At 40.0% G+C, this 24,164-nt stretch overlaps 1 protein-coding gene across 1 annotated transcript in view; it reads left to right on the top strand.

The window, feature by feature from the left end:
- The window catches only part of ngfra (nerve growth factor receptor a (TNFR superfamily, member 16)), a 34,196-nt gene extending 11,412 nt beyond the window's left edge, over positions 1–22,784 (top strand). The window contains exons 4-6 of the mRNA XM_085157367.1: positions 5,828–6,068; positions 8,561–8,775; positions 14,145–22,784. Of these exons, the coding sequence (XP_085013493.1) occupies positions 5,828–6,068; positions 8,561–8,775; positions 14,145–14,197 (509 nt within the window). The 3' untranslated portion in view covers positions 14,198–22,784. The remainder of the gene's footprint in view (positions 1–5,827; positions 6,069–8,560; positions 8,776–14,144) is intronic.
- The last annotated feature ends 1,380 nt before the right edge of the window (positions 22,785–24,164 follow it).

The raw sequence follows: 24,164 nt of genomic DNA, 5'->3' as shown, positions 1-24,164 counted from the left end.
GGGTAAAATGTCTTCGCTGGTATTGCTCTCGATTTCCTGTATGAAAAAATGTTCTTCTGCATTATCTTATGGGAAAGCGTGCTTGAACCAGTGAGGCAATTTTGAATAAATGCTTCAAAGAATGATCGTAATAGATGGAACACTGGCTAAAGGCCTACTAATCTCTTGTGCACATTATCAATTTATTGAAAAATGTTTATGTATAAATTTTGGTATTCAGCAAGGAGCTGTAATAATCCCCTTTTAAACGTCGAGAGGGTTGAGATTTCATGGCCTCAAACACTGGTGGTGGCAGGTGGATATACCAAGTTAATGAACCTCAGAAATTTGTCAAGCACATGTTGTTGTAGAGAGGATGACTTGAAGCTTCTTATAATAGGTTCTAATGGCAAAAAAGACAATGGAGAAATGAACTGGAGGGAAAAAAAGCAGGAAAAATGACTCTAAACATACATAACAACTTTTACATGAGCGCCACATTTAGCATTTTATTATTAATTGATCAGTAAGATAATTTTTTACACCATTCAAATTATGGTCTATTTTTTATATTGTTTGCCACCAGGATAAAATGATAAAGAAATCAGACAGATTAATTGCCATTTTCAAAACGAATTAATTAGAGTTTGAAAAACTACAATTTTTTAAAAAATTTAAATTTAGACTTTAGTTTTAGTTGCCTGAACAATGCATTGGCTCATCTCAAAAATATATATGGTCCAGGCATATAATCTACTTCCACTTGGAATTTCAAAGTAATGCCTACCATTAGCCTGGCCTGTCCAAAAATATCTGCCGTCCCGTAGGCCACAATGCAGCCTTTTGCTGCCCATTTAGCGCCCACCCAGGCAGATCAACTGTGACCCGCCTTGTCCTGAGTGATGGTACTGCAGCAGCAGTAACGGTGGGGACTGGAGATGGCATGATATGTGACTGTTTGAAAAATAATAGCACCAGTGGGCCTGCGGGTAATGGCTGCAGTCACATGCGGTCATGATGATGCTTGCTGACCTTACATGGTGGTCTTTGATACTGTGCATACAGTAAGCTTGTTATGACAAAGGAGAAAGTGCCTTACTGGTAATTTTTACAGGAGGAATTTTTAGATTTTATTCTTATCCCGCTGCCTTATTTTTATACAGTAAATACGATGTGATTAAAGCATTTTAAAGTTCCCAGATTTTCATATCCAGCTGTCACCAAGTGTCAATTACATGATACAATGACAGAGTCAGAAAGAGAAAGAGAGGGCTGCAGCATATGTGCTGTGCTGGTATTCTATGCAGAGGGGTCGATATCAGTCCAGGGATTTCTTCTACTTGTGCTCAGGTTTCGCTGAGTGACCTCTATGAGCACCCACACTTGACTACAGTATGCACACACACACACACACACACGCACACAAACACACACACACACATGCAAGCAAGCTTAGTCATCTCCAACTTCAGACACCCAAATGCTTTATATGAGCATCCCGAATCAATACAACTGATAGCAGGCTAACAAGACGCGCGCACACTCTTCCCCTGCCAAGTGTGATTTTATTCCTACGTTTTTCATTAAAGACGCTGCACATGCGTGAACCTTTTTGATGTGAAGCTGTAAACACCTCCGCCACATTTTATCGAAGACCTTTGATCCTGTTGGCCTTGAGATAGCTTTTCCAAACGGTGTTGTCCGGTCTCCAGTTGAGCAGGTTTGCATTAAACGTGAAATGCTGAGCATCTGTTCGACAGCTTTTCCAAGAGAAGGGGAGTGAAAGATTAAAAACACAGATAAAGCAGACTTCTTTGCTCTTTTTTACCCCCACTCTCATCACGCCACGCTCATCACCTTCTCTCCTCCCCCTCTTTCTATCTCTTCCCACAGTGGCCCTCAAGTGGCTCGGTGAGCGGAGTGGTGGAAGTTGGCCAGTGTGCATTCAGTGCCTCCACTGCTGCAGTATAATTACTCCTGCTAATCAGAGCACTTTACAGCAGCTCCTCTGTTCATCTGTACCCCCTCCTCCCTCTCTCCTAACACTCTGCCTCTCTGTCTATCCTCCCCTCTACTCTTCCTATTAACCCCCCCTCACAGAAGACAGAGCGCTCACTTGAATAGTTCGTAGTACGTGTGCGTATGATAGATGTGTGCACGGCAGGCAATTGAGATAGAAGCTGAGCTGAGACAGAGGGAGAGTGTTTGGTGGCTGATAAAGAGGTCATTGTGCGTGTTCTGCGCCTGATAGTTGCTCATCTCCACCCTGAACTGGCAGCAGTCAAGACATCAACCACTGCTCAAGACCCTGGGGTTAACTTCACCATAAAGACCTCAATGGCTCATAAAAATTCAATCTTTTTTTTTCTCCCCTTTTGGTCCACACCCCACTAATAAACACATCTCCCTGAACACACAGGCCCACGCTCATAAAATCTAGGGTTAGTTTTATTTAGCGTCACGATTGTTTTAAACCCTCTGCTCCGAAAATTAAATTGTTAAAGTTCCACTGCTGCCTTTAAGCTCCTGCTCTGTTCCAGTTAGTGTACGCAGCCTCTGCAGGCTTATATTTGTCCTTTGGTCTACAGCCAGAGTTTTTTTTTCTTCAACCTATAGAAATGAGAGCATGAAGGAGTCACAATAAAGACGTAGCGCACTGTACTTTATGTGTTGAGTCAGAGTTATGCAAAGGATGCTCCCAGGAGAGCTGTCGCCTTGGCTCGGAAAGAGATAAACGATTTACAGCAAATCCTAGGTGAGACTCGTACTGTAAGCATACATCTGCATGTAGGGAGCACTGCTTGCACCAAAGCGTACTTACAGAAGAGTGACGTGATTTAAAAGCCAGTGTGAAGACAAACGTGTAGGGATTGCAACTTATTTGACAAACTGTATATAAGCCTAGACCATCTGCACACTTTCACACCTTCCATTCAAAATGTGTCCTATTAGTGAGCTCAGGTTGCATTGCTAATACCATTAGCCATCCCTGCATTAGCCGGATGATGTATGGCAGAGCTTAGGAAACCTGACTACATCCCAGGAAAGGTCAAGAAATGCATGTAATACAAACACCCATGTTCCACTCCCTCCTTTTAGACAGATCCCAATCAATAGTGCCGCTTTAAATAGGTCTCCGCATTATTTCTGTTTCTAAGTATGGCTCTGTTGTGCTCTGTTTTTCTGTCCCACGAAATATATTTCCTGCTTTTTCAGCAACCCAATACCCTTACGACAGAACTGCCCCGCCACAGTCATGCAGCAAGACAGACCAACGTGGACGCTTCATGACAAACAGAAAAAAAGTCCAGACAAATTGCCCATCAAGATGCAAATGAACTATTAAAAGAATCATCCGTATGCAATATATGCAACAAATCACCATGAAGAAACCTGAGTATTTGCTATATCAGAAGAAATAGGACAGCTATTGGCTGTCATGGTCCACTGAATATCTTTTTCGTGTTGTTAACATCAGCGGTCACAGCAATCATGTGGTGTGGTTTTCTTCCATTACCAGTCTTTTCTGGAAGATTGTTCCCTTACTCAATATCCAACATTCATATAATACAGAATATAAATGACATGACATTGATACATTCGAACCATGCATTTAAGCCGTGGGACGACCGTGGCTCAGGGGGTTGGGAAGCGCATCTGTAACTGGAAGGTCGCCGGTTCGATCCCTGGGCTCTCTGTCCTGGTTGTTGTGCCCTTGGGCACACTACTGCCTAGTGGTGTTGGCCAGAGGGGCCGATGGCACGATATGGCAGCCTCGCCTCTGCTACATCCGTAGCTTTGCCTCCACCAGTGAGAGGCGTAGAGTGTATGAATAGTGTAAAGCGCTTTGGGTGCCTTGAAAAATCCATAAAATCCGATCCAATTTGCGATATATAAATCCAATCCATTATTATTATTATTATTAAAGTACGAGTTGCAAAGTAGCTTGTAGATGGTGGAGCCTTCAAATGAGAGATTTGCCAAAGACGTGTAGAAAGAGTACCAGCTGGTACTCTGTTTCACACCCGGATGAAGGCTTGTAAGCCAAAACCTGTTGGAGGTTTTTTTTTCTTTTTAGGTTAAATATAACTATGCCATTAGAATAAATTCTATTTAAATTTTAATTGAATTCTTTATATATAATTATTATTTAAAAAGGATGTTATATCTGATTTCAAATACACCACGTTTAAAGGTTATATTGTACTTATTGATAAAAGCTTAGAACACAGAAATATAATACGTGGAAACCAGATAGCAGCCCTAAAAAAATCATAACATCTGTAAAGAGGGGACACCGAAAGTATTTCGGATAGAGTGTCCCGGTGTTTGGCCATGAAGGAAACCCCAGGAGTCTCCGCAGGGTTAATCCTGCAAGTGCAAGACAAAGCTAATGAGGAGCAGCCTGAGGTTCTGGTGGGAATTACTGGCTCAGATCTGAACCAGGCTGCACAACTCCTTCCTCACTCTGCTGTTGTGCTCAGAGGGGTCTTAGATTTGCCTGGACAGACCTCTTACTTGGCCTGCTCGACCACACTTTGACAGAAGGCATAATCTGCAACCTTCTCTGCAGACCTTTTCTGTCATCTAACAGAATCGCTGCTTTGTAACTTGCAGAACTTTTCAAAACAAATGCATAATATGACAGGAGTGTTGAAGAGATATGATGGATGCATTGTTTTTTCAGAAGAAGCGATGCCATGGAGCTGCTGCCAAATGGAAAATTACATTGAAATAATTAATGGAGCTCACGACGAAAGAGGAAATAGGACAATTTATGAAAATGACTTCTTTACAGACATAGCTATGATAGAAACCAGACCCGTCCAGTAGCACAGTGCTCTTCTCGCTTCTCTGGCCTCAGCAAAGGCTAAACTCAATATGATGACCTCGCTAAAACCCCAGACTTTGTTCAGCTAGAAACCATATGGCCTCAATGTTGTGCAGTGCGCAAGGATCACACAGATGGAGATGTGGCGAGAGGAGACCTGGCATGCAAGGCCCAAACTTGGTGTGGGGAAAGCTGAGTGTGTAGTGGGTGGTGGATATTTACCCCCTTAGTTAAAGAGCATTCCTTCTTTCTGCACAGAGCAACTCAGGAAGAACCCATCTGTCTATCAGAAACAGCTGCTACATGAGTGCAGCACGCCAGACATCTGCTTGGGGACTTGCACGGGAATATACAATGAAATTAATACATTAAGGTTTTGATTCATACACAGGAAGTGAATAAAGTTTATATGTATATTATACTATATACTTCTCGGTTCTCAGAGAACTTATCTCTATTTTTGTAATGTTTGGATTTCTTCTTTTTTAGACAGTAATGGATGAATAAAAATATTTTCCCAGAAGTTTTCATACAGTCCTCCCCTTAACATTACAAGCAGGGCAAAATTTTCCAGTGCTTTGGTTTATGATAAACTATATATAGCAACAACAAGTGGTGTTGCTGTGAAACTAAAATGGTGAACGCTGTAAATGTTGCAGAAAGCTGGTAAAAGTCTCCATGCTGGCACTGGCACAGCCTCCTCAAAATATTGAGCTCAGAGTGCATCATGTTCTGAAAATCCTGTCAGCAATGACGCAGTGGAGCATGAATGTAGGTATGAATGAATGTAGGTAAACTTCTAGTGAGAAGTTTACCTACATTCATCACCGACATGAATGCCATGGTAATTTGGAGCTTCCATGCAGTACACAGTCAGAGACAGATATAAATATTTTTTTAGCCTGCAATGTGGACAGAATTTAATTGTGCTCTATTTCTATAGCTGTATATAATCAGTTTAAATAACATGTTTCCTGACTCATAAATGCTCCTGTCGCTCTGTTTTCTTCCTTATAGATCCTAGTTTACCCACCGATGTCATTCCTACCTCCGATTTGGATATATCTTCATCCTCCCTCCCTGATCCCTTCCTTCCCGATGCCTCTGACAGCCCACTGCCAGGAGGAGAAACGACTACGTCCAGCGCTGGTTCTCCTCGCTTCCTCGGTCACGGCCTCAATGAAAACCTCATACCTATCTACTGCTCTATCCTGGCTGCCATGGTGGTGGGTCTTGCCGCTTATCTCATCTTTAGGAGGTCAGTTTGTGAAGAGAAATAATTAAAAGCAACTCTATGGTCAAGGATATTGGCTCATTTGGGTTTTACAACTTGTTCAAAAATATTGCCTGGTGTAGAATGAGTGAACAATGATGGTGGTCTGGATGTTGCTTGGAGCGACATCTGCCCCAGGCAACATCTGGTTGAAAAGTGGTAGTAAGGTGGCTGGTCGAATATTAATTCCAGTTGTGGTTGAAGAGGCTTTAAGCCATTTGTGCTAAAACACACCATAACAAAAAAACCCAAACTCAGCTCTCAGAGAGCTCTCGCTCCCTTACTGTCTCTCTTTCGCTCTCGCTCTCTCACACACACACACGCGTGCACACACACACACACACGTTAGTGAGGACGTGCAACCACACATGCAAGCACTCAGACAGACAGATACAAACCCAGGCTATAACACATTTGAAGCAAGTAAACAAGCTCATTAAGGGCATTGATTGTTTGAAAAGTGCCGACCAGAGGAAATTTGAGTGCCAGATTTATCAGCACAGTCACGCACACATCTGGTTAATAACCTCATGTACTTGTTGACATGCATAGACAGACTGTAAATTACATGAATTTCTTTAACACCCAGTATTTTATAAGAAGAGGTGTTTACTATACGGTACCACTAAATACCTCATGAATATTTAAATTACTGATTCACATCACTTTATCTTCTACAAGAAGAACACTTGGTTGTATTTCTTTTTTATAGTATTTTGTATATTTATTTTATTTAGTGTTTCTTTTTCTTGTAGTTGTATTCATAGCACTAATTATAATTCTGCTTTCTAAGATTTTAGTACAAAATATAACTATGCAGTTTACAGCGATAATGATGACAGATTAACTGTTAAAGCCCATAGCATTTTCTGAAGAAATACAAGTGAAAGTTACTCCATTCTAGCAGCTATATCATCTATTTGTTTAATTAAACAATTCTGTCAAACACAAACTACTCATCTTAAGACTTGTTGTTTTACAAGGACATAAATTACTAATTTAAAGCACAAATTTCATAAACAGTTTACATCAACTGTCACCATTGGAGCTCACTTCAAATTGTGGCATGCCTCTTTAAAATACAGTAACTCAAAACTGCAGAAAATAAAATTAATTGTTGAATTTGAAAGTGGAAGCGACAGCTGTGAATGGATTTCTATAAGGTGTTAGAAGCTGTAGCTAGTTAGCTAACTAATGCTTTGCAATGAACTGATTTAAAATGCTGTCTCCATCTGGACTTTATAATGTCGATCACACTAAATGTTTGTGTAATTCACAAATAAGAAACAGAAATAGATGGAAATGGAAATATTCTTTTTGCATAGGACTGTGGAGCTAGTTAGTCCATTAATTCTGAGGATGATGTAAAATATGAAATATAGTTTACTAATTTGTCATTTTAGGTTTTTGAATTAGAATGATCTTAAATACTAAATGTGTTTAGCTAATATATCCAGTAAAGTGTGCAGAGCAGCTGGGATCTTAGGGTGATATTTTTAGGGAGTTAGCGTTGTCGTAGTTCTTTCAGCATAATAAGTAATGTTGTTGCAACTTTCATCATTGCAACTGACCAATCCTGCTAATGAGATGGTAGCGGGAGAAGTTTGAATGCAGTGCTTTCTGGGAGAAAAGGCTTCCAGACAGAAACACTTTAAGGCAGGAAGGCTTGTAGGTTGTAATGGATCCGGTGGGTAAAACGTGTTTCATCATTTGCACTGAAGATTGTTAAATATGATGTTTTAGGAACAACACCAACGTTGGGACATCAGATCCCACACTGTAGATAGAGACTTGAAAGGGCCATTTGCAATGTAACACAATGTAGGTAGCTGATAATGTGGTGATAAGCCACCCTCTTAACCTCTTATTGACTTCTGTTTATCTATTACAGAAGATAAGAACATAATTTTGTTCATTCGATAGTTTTGTTTTTGTGTTTCTGGTTTTAGAAATGCTTAAAAAAAAGCCAAAGAAAAGTAATACTTTAGTGAGCGACCATCTTTGAACAGAGGCGGTGGTTTACGACACCAACTGTCTGCCATCTATAATCCAGTTTTGAGTTCCCTCCCCAAACGGCTTAACGCCCACTCACATCCTGGGCCATCTGACCTCAGGAATTCACATGATAAGGTGGGGCCAGGTTTCACAATGAGCTCACCCGAAACTCTGGCTGATTGGGACCCACACCCAGTTTCACACCTTGGCTCAGGTGATTAGAGGATCATCAGGGGGTCCTTTTGTTCCTCTGTGGGGGGAAACTCCCACTAGGTTTAAATCTGGGACTCCCCACCATTTGACCTTAGAACTGAAGAAGCTTCTCGGATGAGAGCTGAAACGTCTTCAAGTAACTTAAAGACGTCCAGACGCTTTTCTTTGCAAACTCCTTTGGCTTTAATTAAAGAAGATTTGTTTTAGTTTAAAACCATGACTGTATCTTTATCACACTGGATCTTATCTGATGTGCTACTTTTCCACAGGTGGAATAGCTGCAAACAGAACAAACAGGCAGCTAATAACCGTGGAGCTACAAACAACCAGATGGTGACGCCGGAAGGAGAGAAGTTGCACAGTGACAGCGGGATCTCAGTGGACAGTCAGAGTCTGCAGGAGCAGCAGCAGCAGCAGCAACAGCAGCAGGCCCAGGCTGAAGTCCAGCCTCAGCCTTCGCACTCTCATACACAGGAACAGATAGGTAAGCTCAAACCCTAATCCCAGCTTTTCAGTCTTTCTGTGTGATAAAGGGGTATTTAAGTATCCAAAATGCTTCATCTTTCATCTTTCTGTCCTCTCTTGCTTATTGCAAATCAATTTCCCAGTTCCATGAAAGCATTAAGTGGAAATTGCGTGACCATGTTCTAATAAAATGATAAGCCTGATGGGAGCTAAGGTGCTTCACTCCATGAAAACCTGGCCTCTCATCACAGAAACTTAGACTCATCCCAGACTGAATACATTTTTTCCTTCACGTGGTATTACTTTCGGTGCCAAGGAAAGTCTGCCTCGATTAAATCAAGATATTCTACTGAGATTTTATCAATGTGTGTAGTGGTGTTTTTTGAGCATTGTGCAAGCTTTTCTCTCAGAGGGAAGACACATTTCTGCGGGATTGAGATCAAAAGCAGTATATCACCTAACAGCAGGACTAAAATCTACATTTAGCTGCCAAAGGCAGGTAGGTTAGGCCAAGTCTTACAGGTACTCACGATGCATTAGACTCAAGGAATGCACAGACTACGGCTCTGTAGGAAACCTGCCGTCAAAACAAGGTGAAAAATTTCAGTGTTGACAGAATTTTGACACAGATTTCATCTCAGTCAGTACATTGGAGGAATGTATAGACTGGGTATGTAACTGTATATGCATGATCTGTATTTGCCTTTACCACTACTCCTCCATATATTTGTCTCTGGGGACTTGGGAAGTGTTTCTGGTGTAGGTCTTTAGGACAGATTGTGCAATGCAGACATGAAAGCCAGACAACATCTAAAAGGTTTGTTTGGAAGATGAACTCAATAAATGATGTCTGGCTTAGAACCAACATTATGCACTTTACTAATCTATTATAAAGCAATTTACCATGTCCTTAATTTACTTCTTGTAATGCAGTGCATTAAGATGGAGAAACGCAGAGATGAACTTTTTTTTTGTGTGTGTGTTTTTGTTTGTCTGAGATATCTGCCATTACTGTTAATATAGATATATTAAGATAACTCCGAGTATTTAATTTCTAGTGCTTTGCCATTTTCGTCTGCAAGCCAGAATTTCTGTGCTTCCTACTAAAGGCATAAATATTGTTAAAAAGTCTTGTTTTTTTTTTTAAATAAAGAGCTGTGACATTTTCAAAATTAGCTGGGAACTTTAGATTGTAGGGAACGTTACTGGATCAGGAGAAATCTGTGCATTTTGGGGACTAACTTGCAGATTTATATATGTTAAAGCAGCATGAATGTGTATGTTGAAATGTGTTTTTGATTGTTGGGAACAGCAGTACTTTTTAGCAAATTCATTATCAAGCTTTGCATGTAAAGACAATGTTTTACAGGATCAATATGTTAGAGGGATTTGATCACAATAGCCACCCCCCAAAAATGCTGGTATCATCCCTTAACCAGTACAAGAAATATAAATACATTGAATTATTACTATATTTGAGCCCAGTTATCTCAAATTATACCAGTCTTTTATGACCATCTAATTCTCCTTTTAAATCAATATAAGATCAGGTGATTTCATTCACTGCATAGCGCTGAATATATAAACGCGATGAACGAGGCTCGGTGAGAATTGTCACTGAATGTCTGGAAAAAAAGAGCCTTGGAGGATAAAAGTAAGTGCTCCAGGAATGTGAAGTGGCTTCTGCACAACACTGAGCCACCCATCGTCCTTCAATTCTCAAATAGCACTTACAAAATGAAACTAGCTTTTTTATTTGATTTATACATATAAGACTGAGTTTTTTCCTCTACTGAAGAGGTCTTAAGTTCGCTCGTGATCTTGTTTTCAGTTGTTCTCACTTGTCCTGTTCTTTCTCAGGGTTTTATTTTTCCCTTCCAAAGCACATTGTGTAAAGATTAAGAAATTGTTATAATAAGGATAATAGTATGCGAAGACAAACAACTGACAAATCCTTGCTTCTACAATCCGCACCACTGTGTCTGGTCTAGGATCCCCATTACATTCTAATGAGGCCTGGAAAAAGCTCATTTTGTTCTTGTGTTTTGTTTGAGTACCTCTTTTCATTCTTCCACTCAACAAATGTGAAGCCCGCTGTATGTCGAAGAAAAGAAAGGAATTTCTTTTGGAGGCAAAGTTTGGCATTGGTTCATTGAGAGGATGACTGCCTGCTTAACACTGTCACCTCTTTAACGGACTGGCTCATTAGCAGGTGTTACGAGATGGGATCCAGGCCTGGGCTCCGAATCTGATGTAGTATCAGTGTTTAGCACGTGCTAATTGGCATTACCACCGTCTGTCGGTGCGGAAGCCATTAAAAAGGCAGCAAATGTGCTCGTGCAGGGGGTTGTGTGCTCTTACACAACCAACTGGGACTGTAAAAAAAAGCAAAGGGGTGAGAATATGCGCCATAAATCCATGATAATCGCAGGGGGTTTCCTGTTTCCACTGAACCATATTTAACTGGTAGCTAAAGTAATGGGAACGGCTTCAGTCAAAACAAGTCAAAGAGGCTTTTAAAACCAGAAACCGAGCACTGAAAATGTCCCCTCGCTTTGACTGACACACTCAATGAGGGTATTCCCTGCATGATTCACTGGTGAGGGGTGAGACCTCCAAGATGAAGGGTCCTCAGCCTCATTTCTGTCTGCTCATCTGAATTGAAAAGAACCGTCTCATCTGTGCAGCGCCCCTCCCTGAACTCTCCCTCGCTTACTGCCTGCTTCCCCCTATGAATTGTGCAGATTGTATGTGTTTAAAATTTAAACGAGACCTCGTTGCCCAACAAACTGAGTCAAAGCAGGTGTCAGTCAAATTTTTTTTAAAGGATTGTCAGAGTCATTGGAAAAAACAAAAGACCTGATGATGAAAGGGTAGAAATTTGACGTTAGAGCTTCAAAACTGACCTAAAATAACCCTGTAGCAAATGTACAGTCCCAGATTTATGCTGCTTAATCTTCCTATGAAAGCCACTGACAGAAGGTTTGCTGAAAACGCAGAGGGACGACAGTCTTTATTGCATCACTACAGTCCACCTCCATCATTGGGTTTACATGTGGGATTGCGTTTGATTGCTCACGGTACCTGCAGAGTCTCAGCGGTACGTTCTTTACTCTGTAACATTATACAGCTGAAAGTTACAGTAATAATGCAGCTGAGTCATGTTACAAATCACTAATGCAATTTCTGCAGAACAAGAGGGATGACTCATAACTGGTTGTCATCCTCCCACATTAGCAAATTTGCAAAAACTTCTCTGGGTGGAAGTATTCTCACTGCTGTTGTTATTTGAATAATGAGCATAGAAGTAGGCAGCAGACACCCCGCGTGAAATAAGTATGTATTCGGTGCACAGTAGAGCTGCAATGAGTCGACTAACTGATTCAATTATTCTAAACTACTTTAATAATTGGTTAAGTGGTTTGATTACCCTGAAGATGTTGGTTTAACAAATCAACACACTTGATGGTATCAACAAAGATTTAGGCAGTTTTTTCCCCCAAAGCCAGAGTCTTATTATTTCATCTGTTTTTGTCAAATCCACAATCAAGTTCACAACTAAACTAAATATTCACCCTCTAGTGTCCTGATTAATATTCAGCTTCCCTTTATCACCAGGATGTAGAAGCAAATTTCTGAAGTGCTGGGAACCTGGTGACTAGTTTTTTGAATTAGCCTCTGGGGACAACCACCAGCTGGGGCTTCCAGTATAGAGAACAGGCATCTGGTGCAAGACTTGCTGCTCTGTAAACCAGTGATTCTTTACAAAGTCAGATACATTTTAAAAAAAAAAGCTATAAAGATCTAAATTATGATCAGAGCTTAAGGTTCAAGGTTGTATTTTGGCAAATGAGTTCACTCTATTGCTCCCACCATGGGCTGTTGTTGGCATTGAAGCAAAGCATCAAACTTGATTGGTAAGTAGAACTCTAAAAATGCACAATTGGGTACAAATATCTTGCCCCATGACACAAGTGCATAAGCAGATATTTGATAAAAAAAAAGATGACAAATAAAAATACAAAAAAGAGGGACCAGGCAAATTTAGCAAATAGGTTTATAATTTAGGAAGAAAAGACTGTGTTCATGCAGGGTTTAGTTAATCAAGTAAACACAAAAATATGTAGTATCCTTTCAAGTGCCCTAAAAAATGAAAATGGATTTAAATGGAATAAAATGAGTTCTGAAATGAATATAAGTAGTGCTATTTGATTGTAAACTATCAAAAGAAAAACATATATATATGTGAACATAGTAAAACACTGACTCTTTAACTTTTCCTTTGAGTTCTTGTGACAATCATGAAACCACAAATCACAATCACAATTGGCAAATTTCAAAGCTTAACAGTGGCTTTGGATCCAATCAGGATTCCCTGAATGTTCTGATTGGAAAAAAAAAAAGAGTCAGTAACAAGGCTTCGCTCTGATGGGGAGTTCACGTTTCAGAGTAGACCTGATTGAACTGGTTCAGTGAAAGACAGCTTGTATTGATTCTCGGAATGAGGTCGGACTTTATAAAACAGCCATGTGGCTATTATTATCAATGCTGCCTCTGAAATGAGGTGCATTGCCAGTTCAGAAACAGTTGGACTGAAGCAGAAGTGCAGGTGCAAGCCGCTGTATGTCTGTGTGCATGAACTTGTGCGTGATACAGATGGCTGGGCACTGGCCAGTGTCAGAGTCTTTCTGCTCTGTGTCACTGAGGATGCCTGTAGAGTGTCTGTTTAAGCAGAAGGAAGAGACGAGTGCTTTGGACTGCCGCTGGACATAATCAGAGTAGATGGAGAAAGGAAGCAGAAAAACTGGATGTAGCGATCTTAGTGCTCTTAGTGCAGTAGGATGTTTGGAAAAGGATTTTGTAGGAGGAGAGTGACACTATAGGTAGTCAATTCTTCAAACTTTGTTGTACTGTAGTTCACTTTCACAAGGATGCATTGATAAGACACAGACTTTGGGGTCCTCTCAGAATTATGTCTTCATTCCCAAGGTGTTTCCATGGTTTCCCTCAATCAGCTTTGTTTCCCATCCTCATGGAGCTAATGATCCAGTTTAACAAGCTTGAATGAGTGGATGACACCATAGGGCCCTCTACAGGGTAGAGTGTGATTATCCAGAGTTTTAGAGGTTTTACATGACTTATAGTAAGTAGTTTATTTTTTGGTGAATGGATAGCTTTAACATTTGGGCGATGTAACTAGAAGCATTTCCTCGTGATTAAGAAACTTTTTGAAGAAGATAGAACAAGGATCTTTTCAGTGCGAGACACAAGAAACAGTGTTGGTATGAGTGAAATTTCAAGTTAATAAAAGAGGAGCTCTACAACTAAAAAAACCTCCACCAGTATCTTCTTTTCACAGCCTGACATATATCTTATCTTTTTCTGCAGTGGTTAGGGTGGATGGGGGTCCCCAGCCTGACTCGCCTCCCCCTGAAGTCTGAGGAGACGGAGGCCCAAGACAAGGAGAAGACAGTGGGGACTTAAACAGTGGACCAAAAGGAAGACAGGCGGCCACAGAATGTAAAAACCGACTCTGATTTATATCTGAAGCTGCCACAGAGCGACATTTCGACTGATAAGGACCTCCCAGCACCTTTGGGCCACACGCTGACTCTTCCTCCATGCACATACAGTGTGCCTGGACACTCTTTGGCAATATCAACCAAAATCTGAACCTGTGTTACACAGATAGGTAGATATTTGCCAGTGCATCTTGTATTACCTGACTATTCCAGTATGACATGACATAATTCTCACTAGCTGCCAGTTTAGAACCTCGTATCCATCTCAAAGCTTTTCATTTACCTTTAAATTTTATGATCACTTGCAATGAAACATCTATGCCTGATAGGTAAATAGGTAGAAAGACACTTCATTATATTCCCTCTTTTTTCACGAGCATCGAAGAGACAAAGGGAGCTTGTCCGTCTCACATCTTGCTCTGTGGCGTCCCACTCTTGGATAATCCTCTGCCTCTCTCCACGAGATTCACTCTATTAGACCCCCACTGTCATCAGCGATACGAAAAGCAACAGGGGAGCCGTGAGTCACTCCCAACTTCTTCTGAAATTTCTTTCTCTTGTATCATTTAACCACAAATGCGTTTCATGTCATGTTGTCTTATAAAAAGTCTGCGTCATTGTTTGAGATTGGCTACACCGACTGATGCGAGTGACTCATATTTGGAAAAAGAGGTTAACTGTTTGGGGTTTTTTTTGCCTCAGTGAGATGCTTCTTCCTGACTTTCTCTCACAAACTAACCTCCGTTACGCCACCTAAAAAGGATTGTGTGTCGGTAATTTCACGCTTTTAATTCAACATAACCAAATGTATATCTTCTGTTTATGGTAATTTTGTGGCTTGAGCTACATGGCTGATTGAGCGGTGGTCCTCCACACTCCTCCGTGGAGCCTGGATGTGCAACATGAAGGGGGACGTCTCGGCATTGTGGAGCTCTGCTGACTCATTGCAATGAGTTAACTTGCCTGATGGGAAGGGGAAGCCGTCTAATGAGCAACAAACTACGTCATCAGTGCTCATTAAACTGATGTTTAAATGAATCTGGGACACAAAATCAGCAACAAGGAATCCCATCTATAACAATTTACGCTTACTGAGTGGAAAATTGGGACAACCCTCAGAGGCACACTTTCATTTCATAATCTGCACAAGCAACTACATCTTCACTTTCTCACTCTTGCAGTCTTTCATGCAGCTTTGTCTGAGTCTGATAAACAGTGTGGAGGTGCTAATGCTTTGCCGCTGGCACTCACATCAACACGGGACCCATTAGAGAGACATCCTGACAGGCAGGTAGTAATTACCTCAGGGTTTCAGCTTCATTTACCCTCCGCTCCACTCTCATTGGGATTAATGCCGTGGACAACAGAGGGGTGACTACGCCCTTGCTGAAGCCTCAACGCCACATTACAAATCCTTTATCCCACTCTGAGGCTGCTGACATTTACTACATTGGCTGGTGATATAAAAGCACTTAGTCCAGGCTCACATCTAAAGCTGGGTGACACCTTTTATCATGGAGGACCACTTTTATGCTGCCCCCCTCCTGTTGCCTAACGTAGCTGTAAAAGCAATTGACATAGATACCTTGCAAAAGATTGCAGCTGAGCTCACCGGCATTGCTTTAGCATTCATTCCTTCAGGGGCACGCATCTTCTCAGGGTCCCTCTTAATGTGGTGTGGATAAAATGATAAAGAGATCTTCAGAAAATTAGTGTGAATCATCTGTAAGTTGTGTAATAGACCTGCTAAGTAGACAAGTAAAGTAGCTAGAAAGACACGGGTTGATATAGATTCAGGATCTAGAAACAGAATCATTTAAAAGAATAGTTTGATTGCTTTTTTCATGAATATTTTGATGAGAAGATTGTTGCTAATGTCAGATCTGAACATTCAATATGATGCTCTCTGAGGCCGGTTAGCTTAGCTTAGAATGAATACTGTAAAACGGGGGAAATGGTTGGCTCTGGCCAAAGGTACAAAATTCACCTACCTGTACCAAGTTTCCTAATAAACACATCACTTCTCCTAGCTTCATACGAAACCTCACATGTAAGAGATGACACATGGCTTTTAAACGGGGATTATTTGTAATACCATTATCTATGGACAAGCGGATGTGTTTACTTGTTAGCAGAACTTGTCGAATTTAATGACCACCAGATAGGAAATGTCACACAGTGAGAAGAAGACAGAGAAAGTGAGTCATTATATCCCGCATGCATCAATCACCTGGTCACCAACAGCTCAAGACAATTAAACTTTCTCTTCACTTGTGATTCATGAATCACTGCAGCATAATGAATGGAAGCAAATAAAACTCTGCTGTCCTTTGCTCACACCTCCTCAGCTGATGCGGTGCGGACATGTGACCACACACACATACAGACAGTGTATGATTCACTCTATTGTAAGAGTCGGTATGAGTCATCCCGATCCTAGCTCTGGCAGTGACATTAAAGCAGAGTCTGCTACAGTATGAGCGACCAGAGTGTTGACTTAACAGGAAAGTAAAAAAAACCCCTACTCCACGACTGCATCCCCCTGAGGCCCAATCAGCCCTCCAGCAGTGAACTCATATACCCTGAACTGACTTATTCCGTGTTACTCTAACAGCTTGTAAAGTGAGACACACTGTAGGAATCTACAACCTGAATATAAACAGAAATATATGCAAGACCAATTCAAGGATAAGGTTTGAGTAGCCCTAAGTTTTTTGTTGTAAATTGATTTTTCTTTTTTTGTCTTTACATTTTCCCGTTTGTTTGTATGAATGAACAATATTACACTTTTGGAATCCGTATTTTTTCTAACTGATGTTATTTTGTAGCACTTATTAGACATAATATGAATGCACTCAAAGAGTGTACCACAGTTCAAGTGCCTGTGTACAGTGTCCAGTATCTTTGAGTTCAGATGTATGGCTAGTTTTCTTTTGCAGTTTTTCCACTTATTTTGTGTTTTTTGTGTATTTTTAAAAATATTTTCAGAGCTAATGAAGGTTTCTAGCAAATCGAAGTCAGCACTATAGATGAACCTTGGAGACGCAAGCAAACTGTATAAACTTGGCACCAGTATAAAGAGACTTACAGTACAAATAGGTTGCCAGTGAACACATACTATATGTTAACATGCTATAAATACTGGCGACTAACAGGGTCATGTAGCATTGCATAAACATGCCACCCAGGACTTCTACTCTTAAGCTCACACATACTATTTGTCAATAGAAATCAGCACTACGGTACTGATTTTTTTGCATGTACAGTAAGTTTGATCACATACCTCCATCACAGAGGCAACAAGATATGTAATCTACAGTAACATGAAGTCTATGGGGAGGTTCACTGTGATACTCTGTGATATTATTACTTGACACAGATAGATCAGGACCTGGTCCCAGTAAAGCTGAATGTCATCTGCAGTAACCTACTAATGTAAAATGCATTATGTAAATGTGAATTTCTTAGCGTTGATACAAGACAGAAAAATACCCTAGAAAATGTATAAAAACAAAAATATGTGCAAGTGTAATGGACATCCATATTAAAATAAACAGATGTCATTGCATTATTTGTCTACTCTGCCTTTGTAGCTACACTGAGATTGATGATATTCACACGAATTGATAAATACGGTGTTAATATTATTGGTTAAAGGAAGAGCTTGAGATCTTGGCAAACCTGCTTGCTAAAAAGCGATCTGTTTTGCAAATATGAAACCTGTGCCAGCTGTTGATTAGCTTAGAGTAGCTCAAAGAATACAAGGAAGAAAACTAATAAAGCTTCAGTGTTTAAGCATTAAGATGAACAATTGCCACATTTAATTTCAATGTAATAACTTTTTGTCATCACTTTAAAAACATGAAAAATTATGCAACAGTTGTAGATGGGTGAAAGTATAGAGTTAATAATCCGGTTTGGCATATATTATTGCCTGCTTGCAAATGCTTTTATTGTCTGGTAGAACGCTACGTCTTAATAGTTTATGAATTGCAGATCATTTCAGGCTCGGAGATATTTTTAGGCTGTTTTCGTTGTACATTTCCATTTCCAGTGACGTTTGAATCGGTAGACTTTGAGGTCCACCCCCCAAAAACACTGCAGCTTGCAGGTTTTTAATAAACTTGAAGCAGCTCATTAAGGATTTATGCTAATGAATCCACTCTCTGAAATCATCCTTCAGTTTAAGTTTCATAATTGACTGCATGACATGTACATGATTTACTTTAATATCCTGAAATGATTTCCTCTTTCCTTTGCCCATTTAAAGCATTTTTTTATGCATGGCTTGTATTTTCTTGGTTTCATATCAAAATCCGTGAAAACCAGGAGTACGTGGAATAGCAGTGTAGTGGTTAGCACTGTTCCTTGATGGCAAGAAGGTTTTGAGCTGGAAGCTCAATGCTAGGTTGGGGTACTTCTGTGTGAAGTTTAGATGTGTCTATGTGGGTTTCCATCCCCCTACAGTCCAAACTTGCTGGTTAGATTAATAAAGGGTTAAAAAAAAATCACTTAAACTGCATATTATAATGTGCTGCATGAATGTATGTGATTTGTAGCCCAAGGGACTTATTGAGCTAAGTAAGACTAGAAGAGCAGTACAGTATAAATGTTCGTATATTTTCAGTCCATACAACATCATGCTGTAATTGATTAAATTTAGAAGCACTCGTAGACTGATTTGTTAGCTGCAGACACAGCCAGGCCAGCTACTGTATACTTGTGGTCAGCATGAGGAGAAAACACAATTGTGGTCAGAAGTTTACAAACAGTCATCATGGGCATGACCGTCATGGTAATTTGGGGCTTTTAATGATTTCTTTGAACTGTTCTTTGTCAGAGGGTAATGATTTTAGAGGAGACATATTTAATTTAAAATCCAATAAGAACCGGATGCACAATCTCTAATTCACAAGGGGGTCAAAAGTTTGCTGGCATGAAAAGAGTACTCAGGACCAATGGGTCCAAAGAACTCAGTGCAGAAGGAGAATTGTAGATTTACATAAGCTGGGAAGGCTTTTTAAACAACTGAAGATTCCAATTTCATTCCTTCAAACAATGTTAAGTACAAAGTATTTGCATGTGTCTTTGCAAGTATTTGCTAAAGCAGGGGTAGGCAACTCCAGGCCTCGAGTGCCGGTGTCCTGGAGGTTTTAGATGTGTCCATGATCCATCACAGCTGATTTAAAGGGCTAAATGACTCCTCAGCATTTCCTGAAGTTCTCCAGAGGCCTGGTAATGAACTAATCATTTGATTCAGGTGTGTTAACCCAGGGTGCGATCTAAAACCTGCAGGACACCGGCACTCGAGGCCTGGAGTTGCCTACCCCTGTGCTAAAGCCTGGAAGAAGACCCAACTGTCATGCTCAGATGGGAGGAAATAAGTTAGGATGTTCTGGACCAAGCCAGGAGCCACGGAGACTCAAAGCTCTCGTGAACTGGAAACTGCTGGAGCACCAGCATCACTGTCCACAGTGAAGCCAGTTTTACATTGCTTTGGGCCAAGAGGGAAGAGAGAAGCCCCACCTCCAAAATCGACACCTTTAATGCAGCTGCCCATATGGACAGGCCAAGTGCCATCTGGAGAAATCATCTATGGTCAGACGACACAAAGATTGAACTGTCTGGGCAGAATGACAAGAGGTCTGTTTTGAGGAATAAAGGGGAAGCTTTCAAACCTACAGTATGAATATTTTACCACCATGACAAACATGGTGATGGTAGCATCTTGCTTTGTGACTGTTTTGGTGTCATTGATTCTCGTACTTTGCACAAAGTGGAAAGAATAATGAAGGAGGACTCAAATCAACTGCCAGGTGGCTGAAGCTCCAGCAGGACAGTGATCCCAAACAAATATCAAAACATGTAGTTTCTGGAAGGACCTTCCCAATAAAAGTTTAAAGAAATCATTAAAAGCCCCAAATTACCAAAAATATATATATAAAAAGCAATTTTATCCCTTTTCCCACAGTGTTTTTCAAAAGATCCAAGTTGATGAGTATATACAAACTTCTGACAACATCTGTATTTCTTCTTCAGGCTAAGCTAAGCTAATGGGCAGCTTGATTAATTCCATTTTTACAAACATGACAATGATGCTGATCTTGGTGGGGTAATTTAAAGATTTCAATCAATTTCTTTCAGCAGTTGAAAGTAGGCTGGATACATGTATAACACATAATCTAAAGACTCAGCAAGCTTTTTGTCATTGGGAAAACCATAAAAGATTATTTAAAATATTTCCAAAACGGAACACACAGGTGTCATAATCTCACAGAGCTATCAACATTTTAACATTTCCCACCCTCCTAGTTTTGATGATAGGCAGTTTTTGTTGGTTTTTTTCCCCCCGTTTCAAAAACACCCAAAAGCATTGTGAAAATGACCTCAAGCAAATGAAAATAAAATGCTTAAGCCAGAAAGAATGGCGTGCTGGACTCACAGCCAAACCACAGTTTAAAACAAGACCATATGTGAAGGTCTACCGGACCCAGAGTGCGGTTCTCTACAGTCTTATCACCACTTAAACGTTTTGGATTCCAGATGGAATTTTTGTCCCTGCTACGTGTCAGAGACTAATCCTCAGCGATAAATCCTTCACCAACAACGAAATGACATAATAGCAAGAAAATGATCAAGAACGGTACTAACGTGTGTTCTGGTTCAATTTTTGTGAAATAGCACAACAGTTAAAAAAAAAATGAACTAAAGGAATACAACAGGAAAGTGATGAAATGTTTTTGTACAGCTCCCCCCTTCACTAGTTTCTACTGAATGCAACAAAGCAGAGCAAGATGGGGTTGACAGATAAATTTTAATTTGATCAGCAGGGAACATTTACATGGAAACACTAATCAACAGAAGTTTTTCCTCCTATCAAGATTAATCAGGACTCCAACTCAGCTGAAATGACAAAAAAGCCCATAAAGAGATGAAATGAAAGAGATACGCCAACTTGAAGCAAATGTGCGAACATGCTCGAGGCGATACAACTGAAACTTGTCTGTGTGACTAATTTAAAAAAGAAACAAGCACCTACAAGAAGAATGTCTCAGCTTGGCTCTCGTTTGTTGATGAATGCTTTATTTGTAAATTCAAATCAGCAGGTTATAGCTTTATTCATTCACATAGACACTTATTTATACGCTTAGATAAATTCATCAGATTTTTGCTAACAGGGCTTACACACTCCATCAGCACTTAATGGGCTAAAATGTGTATGGTGATTAGTCATATCTGATGGATTCACGGCACAAAAACAGATGAGAAAGAAAAAATTATTTTATTCTCAAAGAAACCAAAAGAAATATATTAATATAGTTATTTTAAATATCATGTGTTAAAAATAGAAAAGTCCAGTCATAAGGAACATATATAAAACAGATCTTTGTCATTATCTAAAAGATTTAATGGCAAAAATTTAATGTGGGCATTTCAATAAATATGCAGGAAATTTCTTAATAAAGCCAAAAGACATGAGACTTTCTTAACGTCTGAAAATGTGGTTGTCTGAAACTTCGGGGAATTTCAGCCAAACCCTGATATTATGAGCCAGTCGCACTATTGGACTGACATGAGTGCAAAGTTGAGGTTCACTGTACTTTCACATGTGCTGCAGCAGGCAAGCATAAAAAGAACCAGTCACACCGATCATGTCAATACTTGGAATTAGGCGCTAAATAAATCCATCCTTTTGTGAGACTGTGAGTGTGTTTTGTAGAAGAAGAACCTGTAGCACAAAAAAGCTTTTGGGCCAACATCAAACTTGTAAAGAGAACTTAATGAGATTTGACTGATGATTCGACTCATGAGGTGTTTAATGTTGAGGTGACCACTGAAATAAAAGTGCTATGACCCAGACTTGATTTTGTATTCTGTGTTATTGTTTTCCCTCCTCCCTGCCTGAGGAGTGGTGTTCATTTTGTTCTATGCTTTCAGTTATGTAAGCTCTATGTGGCAGATGACCATAGGTTGGTGACCAGAGGTGCCAGCTTTAAATTAGGACCTGATACGACTTGATTAGCTCTGTCTGTTTCCAGACTGCACACCAGCCTATGCATTGTAGTGTCGTTGAAGCTAGAAGAGCTAGATTACCATCTACTTACATGTTTAAAATGTAGTGCTGGTAGCTGTGAGGTTGTTTTAGCAACCTTCTCTAATGTTTATGTCTGGGAGTTTTTCTTTTTATCTCTATGGTGGAAGGTAAGATTTTTTTTCTATTGTTTTGGTCGTGCCCACTATGGCGTGCTCTATCCAAAATATCTGGCTTGGACTACAAATTTCACCATGGAGCTAGTCCTTAATGAACCTTCCAGATCTCTCAAGTCATCTGCATCCGGTCTTTTATCAGTTCCCAGAGTCAGAACCAGACACGGAGAAGCTGCATTCAGCTTTTATGCTCCTTATATCTGGAACAAACTCCCAGAAAGCCTCAGATCAGCTGAAACACTCAGTTTATTTAAATCCAGGTTGAAGACTCACCTATTCTCAGCTGCATTTAAATAAAGCACCAAATCCGCTTAAGCTTAAATTTCAAAACTTACATTTTAACTACTGATTTTATCTACTGTTCTGATTTTATCTGTTTTGATTTTATATACTGTTTTGTTTGTTTGTCTGTTTCTTTGCTAGTTAGTTTGTTTGTTTGCTTGTTTTAATCAATTTTAAATCATGTTTTTTTATTTGGTTTTGTTTCTAATGTCTCTGTAAAGCACTTTGAATCACCTTGTTGTTGAATTGTGCTATATAAATAAACTTGCCTTGCCTTAATTGTGAGTAGGGGACAAGATGGCCATGTTTTTTGTTGCACTCTGGTTTATGTTAAAAAGGATGTGAGAAATGTCTTGGCATTATAAACCTTAAATTTACCACCTGGAAGTATTTCCAACATGGCTCCTGAGTGGTAAAATCTGCCTCTCACTTTGGACAGAGGACTGTGGTCTATACAGTGAGACACAGTCATGGCTGTGTTATGGATAAAGTGTCACTTAAAGAGGTTAACACATTTGATGAAATGATGAAAATGGATGGATGGATAACGACAGAGATTCAATTTTATTCCATTTCACCCTCAGTTCTTGTTTTTCCTTTCTCATTTGAAAATGGCTCAACACTAGTGGCAGCAATCGCCACATCCTCTGAGAGAGAAAAAACACAATTCAAGCCAAAATGTGGCTTTCATGTTTTTTTAAACATTGACTGCTACATGTCACACCTCTGACTCAGTTCCTCACTACAGCAGAGCAGGTTGGAGTGAAATCAAAATTCACCAAACACTGAAACACATCTGCTTGGAAACGTTTTGGACTGTTGCTTCAGTCGGTCAATCTACATCTGCAAACAATGTGAGCTGACATTATGAAGGAGGATATTTTTAGAGAGCAGTGTTTTTTTTTCACAAAGTGGAGAAAGGAGTAAATCTGTGAAAGTCTTCCAACAGGATCCCAGAGGTTGAACTCTGCACTCCTATGCTAAAACACCTGACAGATAAACATACAAGACATAAGAGTAAGCAAACAACATGCACGCATAGCTTCAGAGAAAAGGAAACACGGGGCCATTTTTACAAGATTTTTATGTTACGTTACTGTTTATGTTTCTGCTTTATCAGTGTTTTAATATATGTCTCCGTAGGGTGTGAAATCTATGTGGGAGAGCTGGCTTCAGGCTTGAATACCAGCTCTGCGTCATGTGTAGGGCACATAAGGAAACCATCCAGCCAAGCAACGGTTAACAAATAAACAAATCAATCCAACCCAGCCTCTCCCATTTGCTTGCATCCTACATAGAAATGAGCAGACCGCCCTGTTCCAACTCACTTAACTATAAAGACAGAAGAATTAAAAGAGAAAATGTTGGAAATGACTGACTTGGAGGTGGAAAATCG

The sequence above is a fragment of the Neolamprologus multifasciatus genome, chromosome 4 (genome assembly GCF_963576455.1).
Source record: "Neolamprologus multifasciatus chromosome 4, fNeoMul1.2, whole genome shotgun sequence".
NCBI classification, from domain to species: domain Eukaryota; kingdom Metazoa; phylum Chordata; class Actinopteri; order Cichliformes; family Cichlidae; genus Neolamprologus; species Neolamprologus multifasciatus.
The sequence above is the reverse complement of the archived record's forward strand: the minus strand, read 5'-3'. Positions and strand labels throughout refer to the sequence as shown.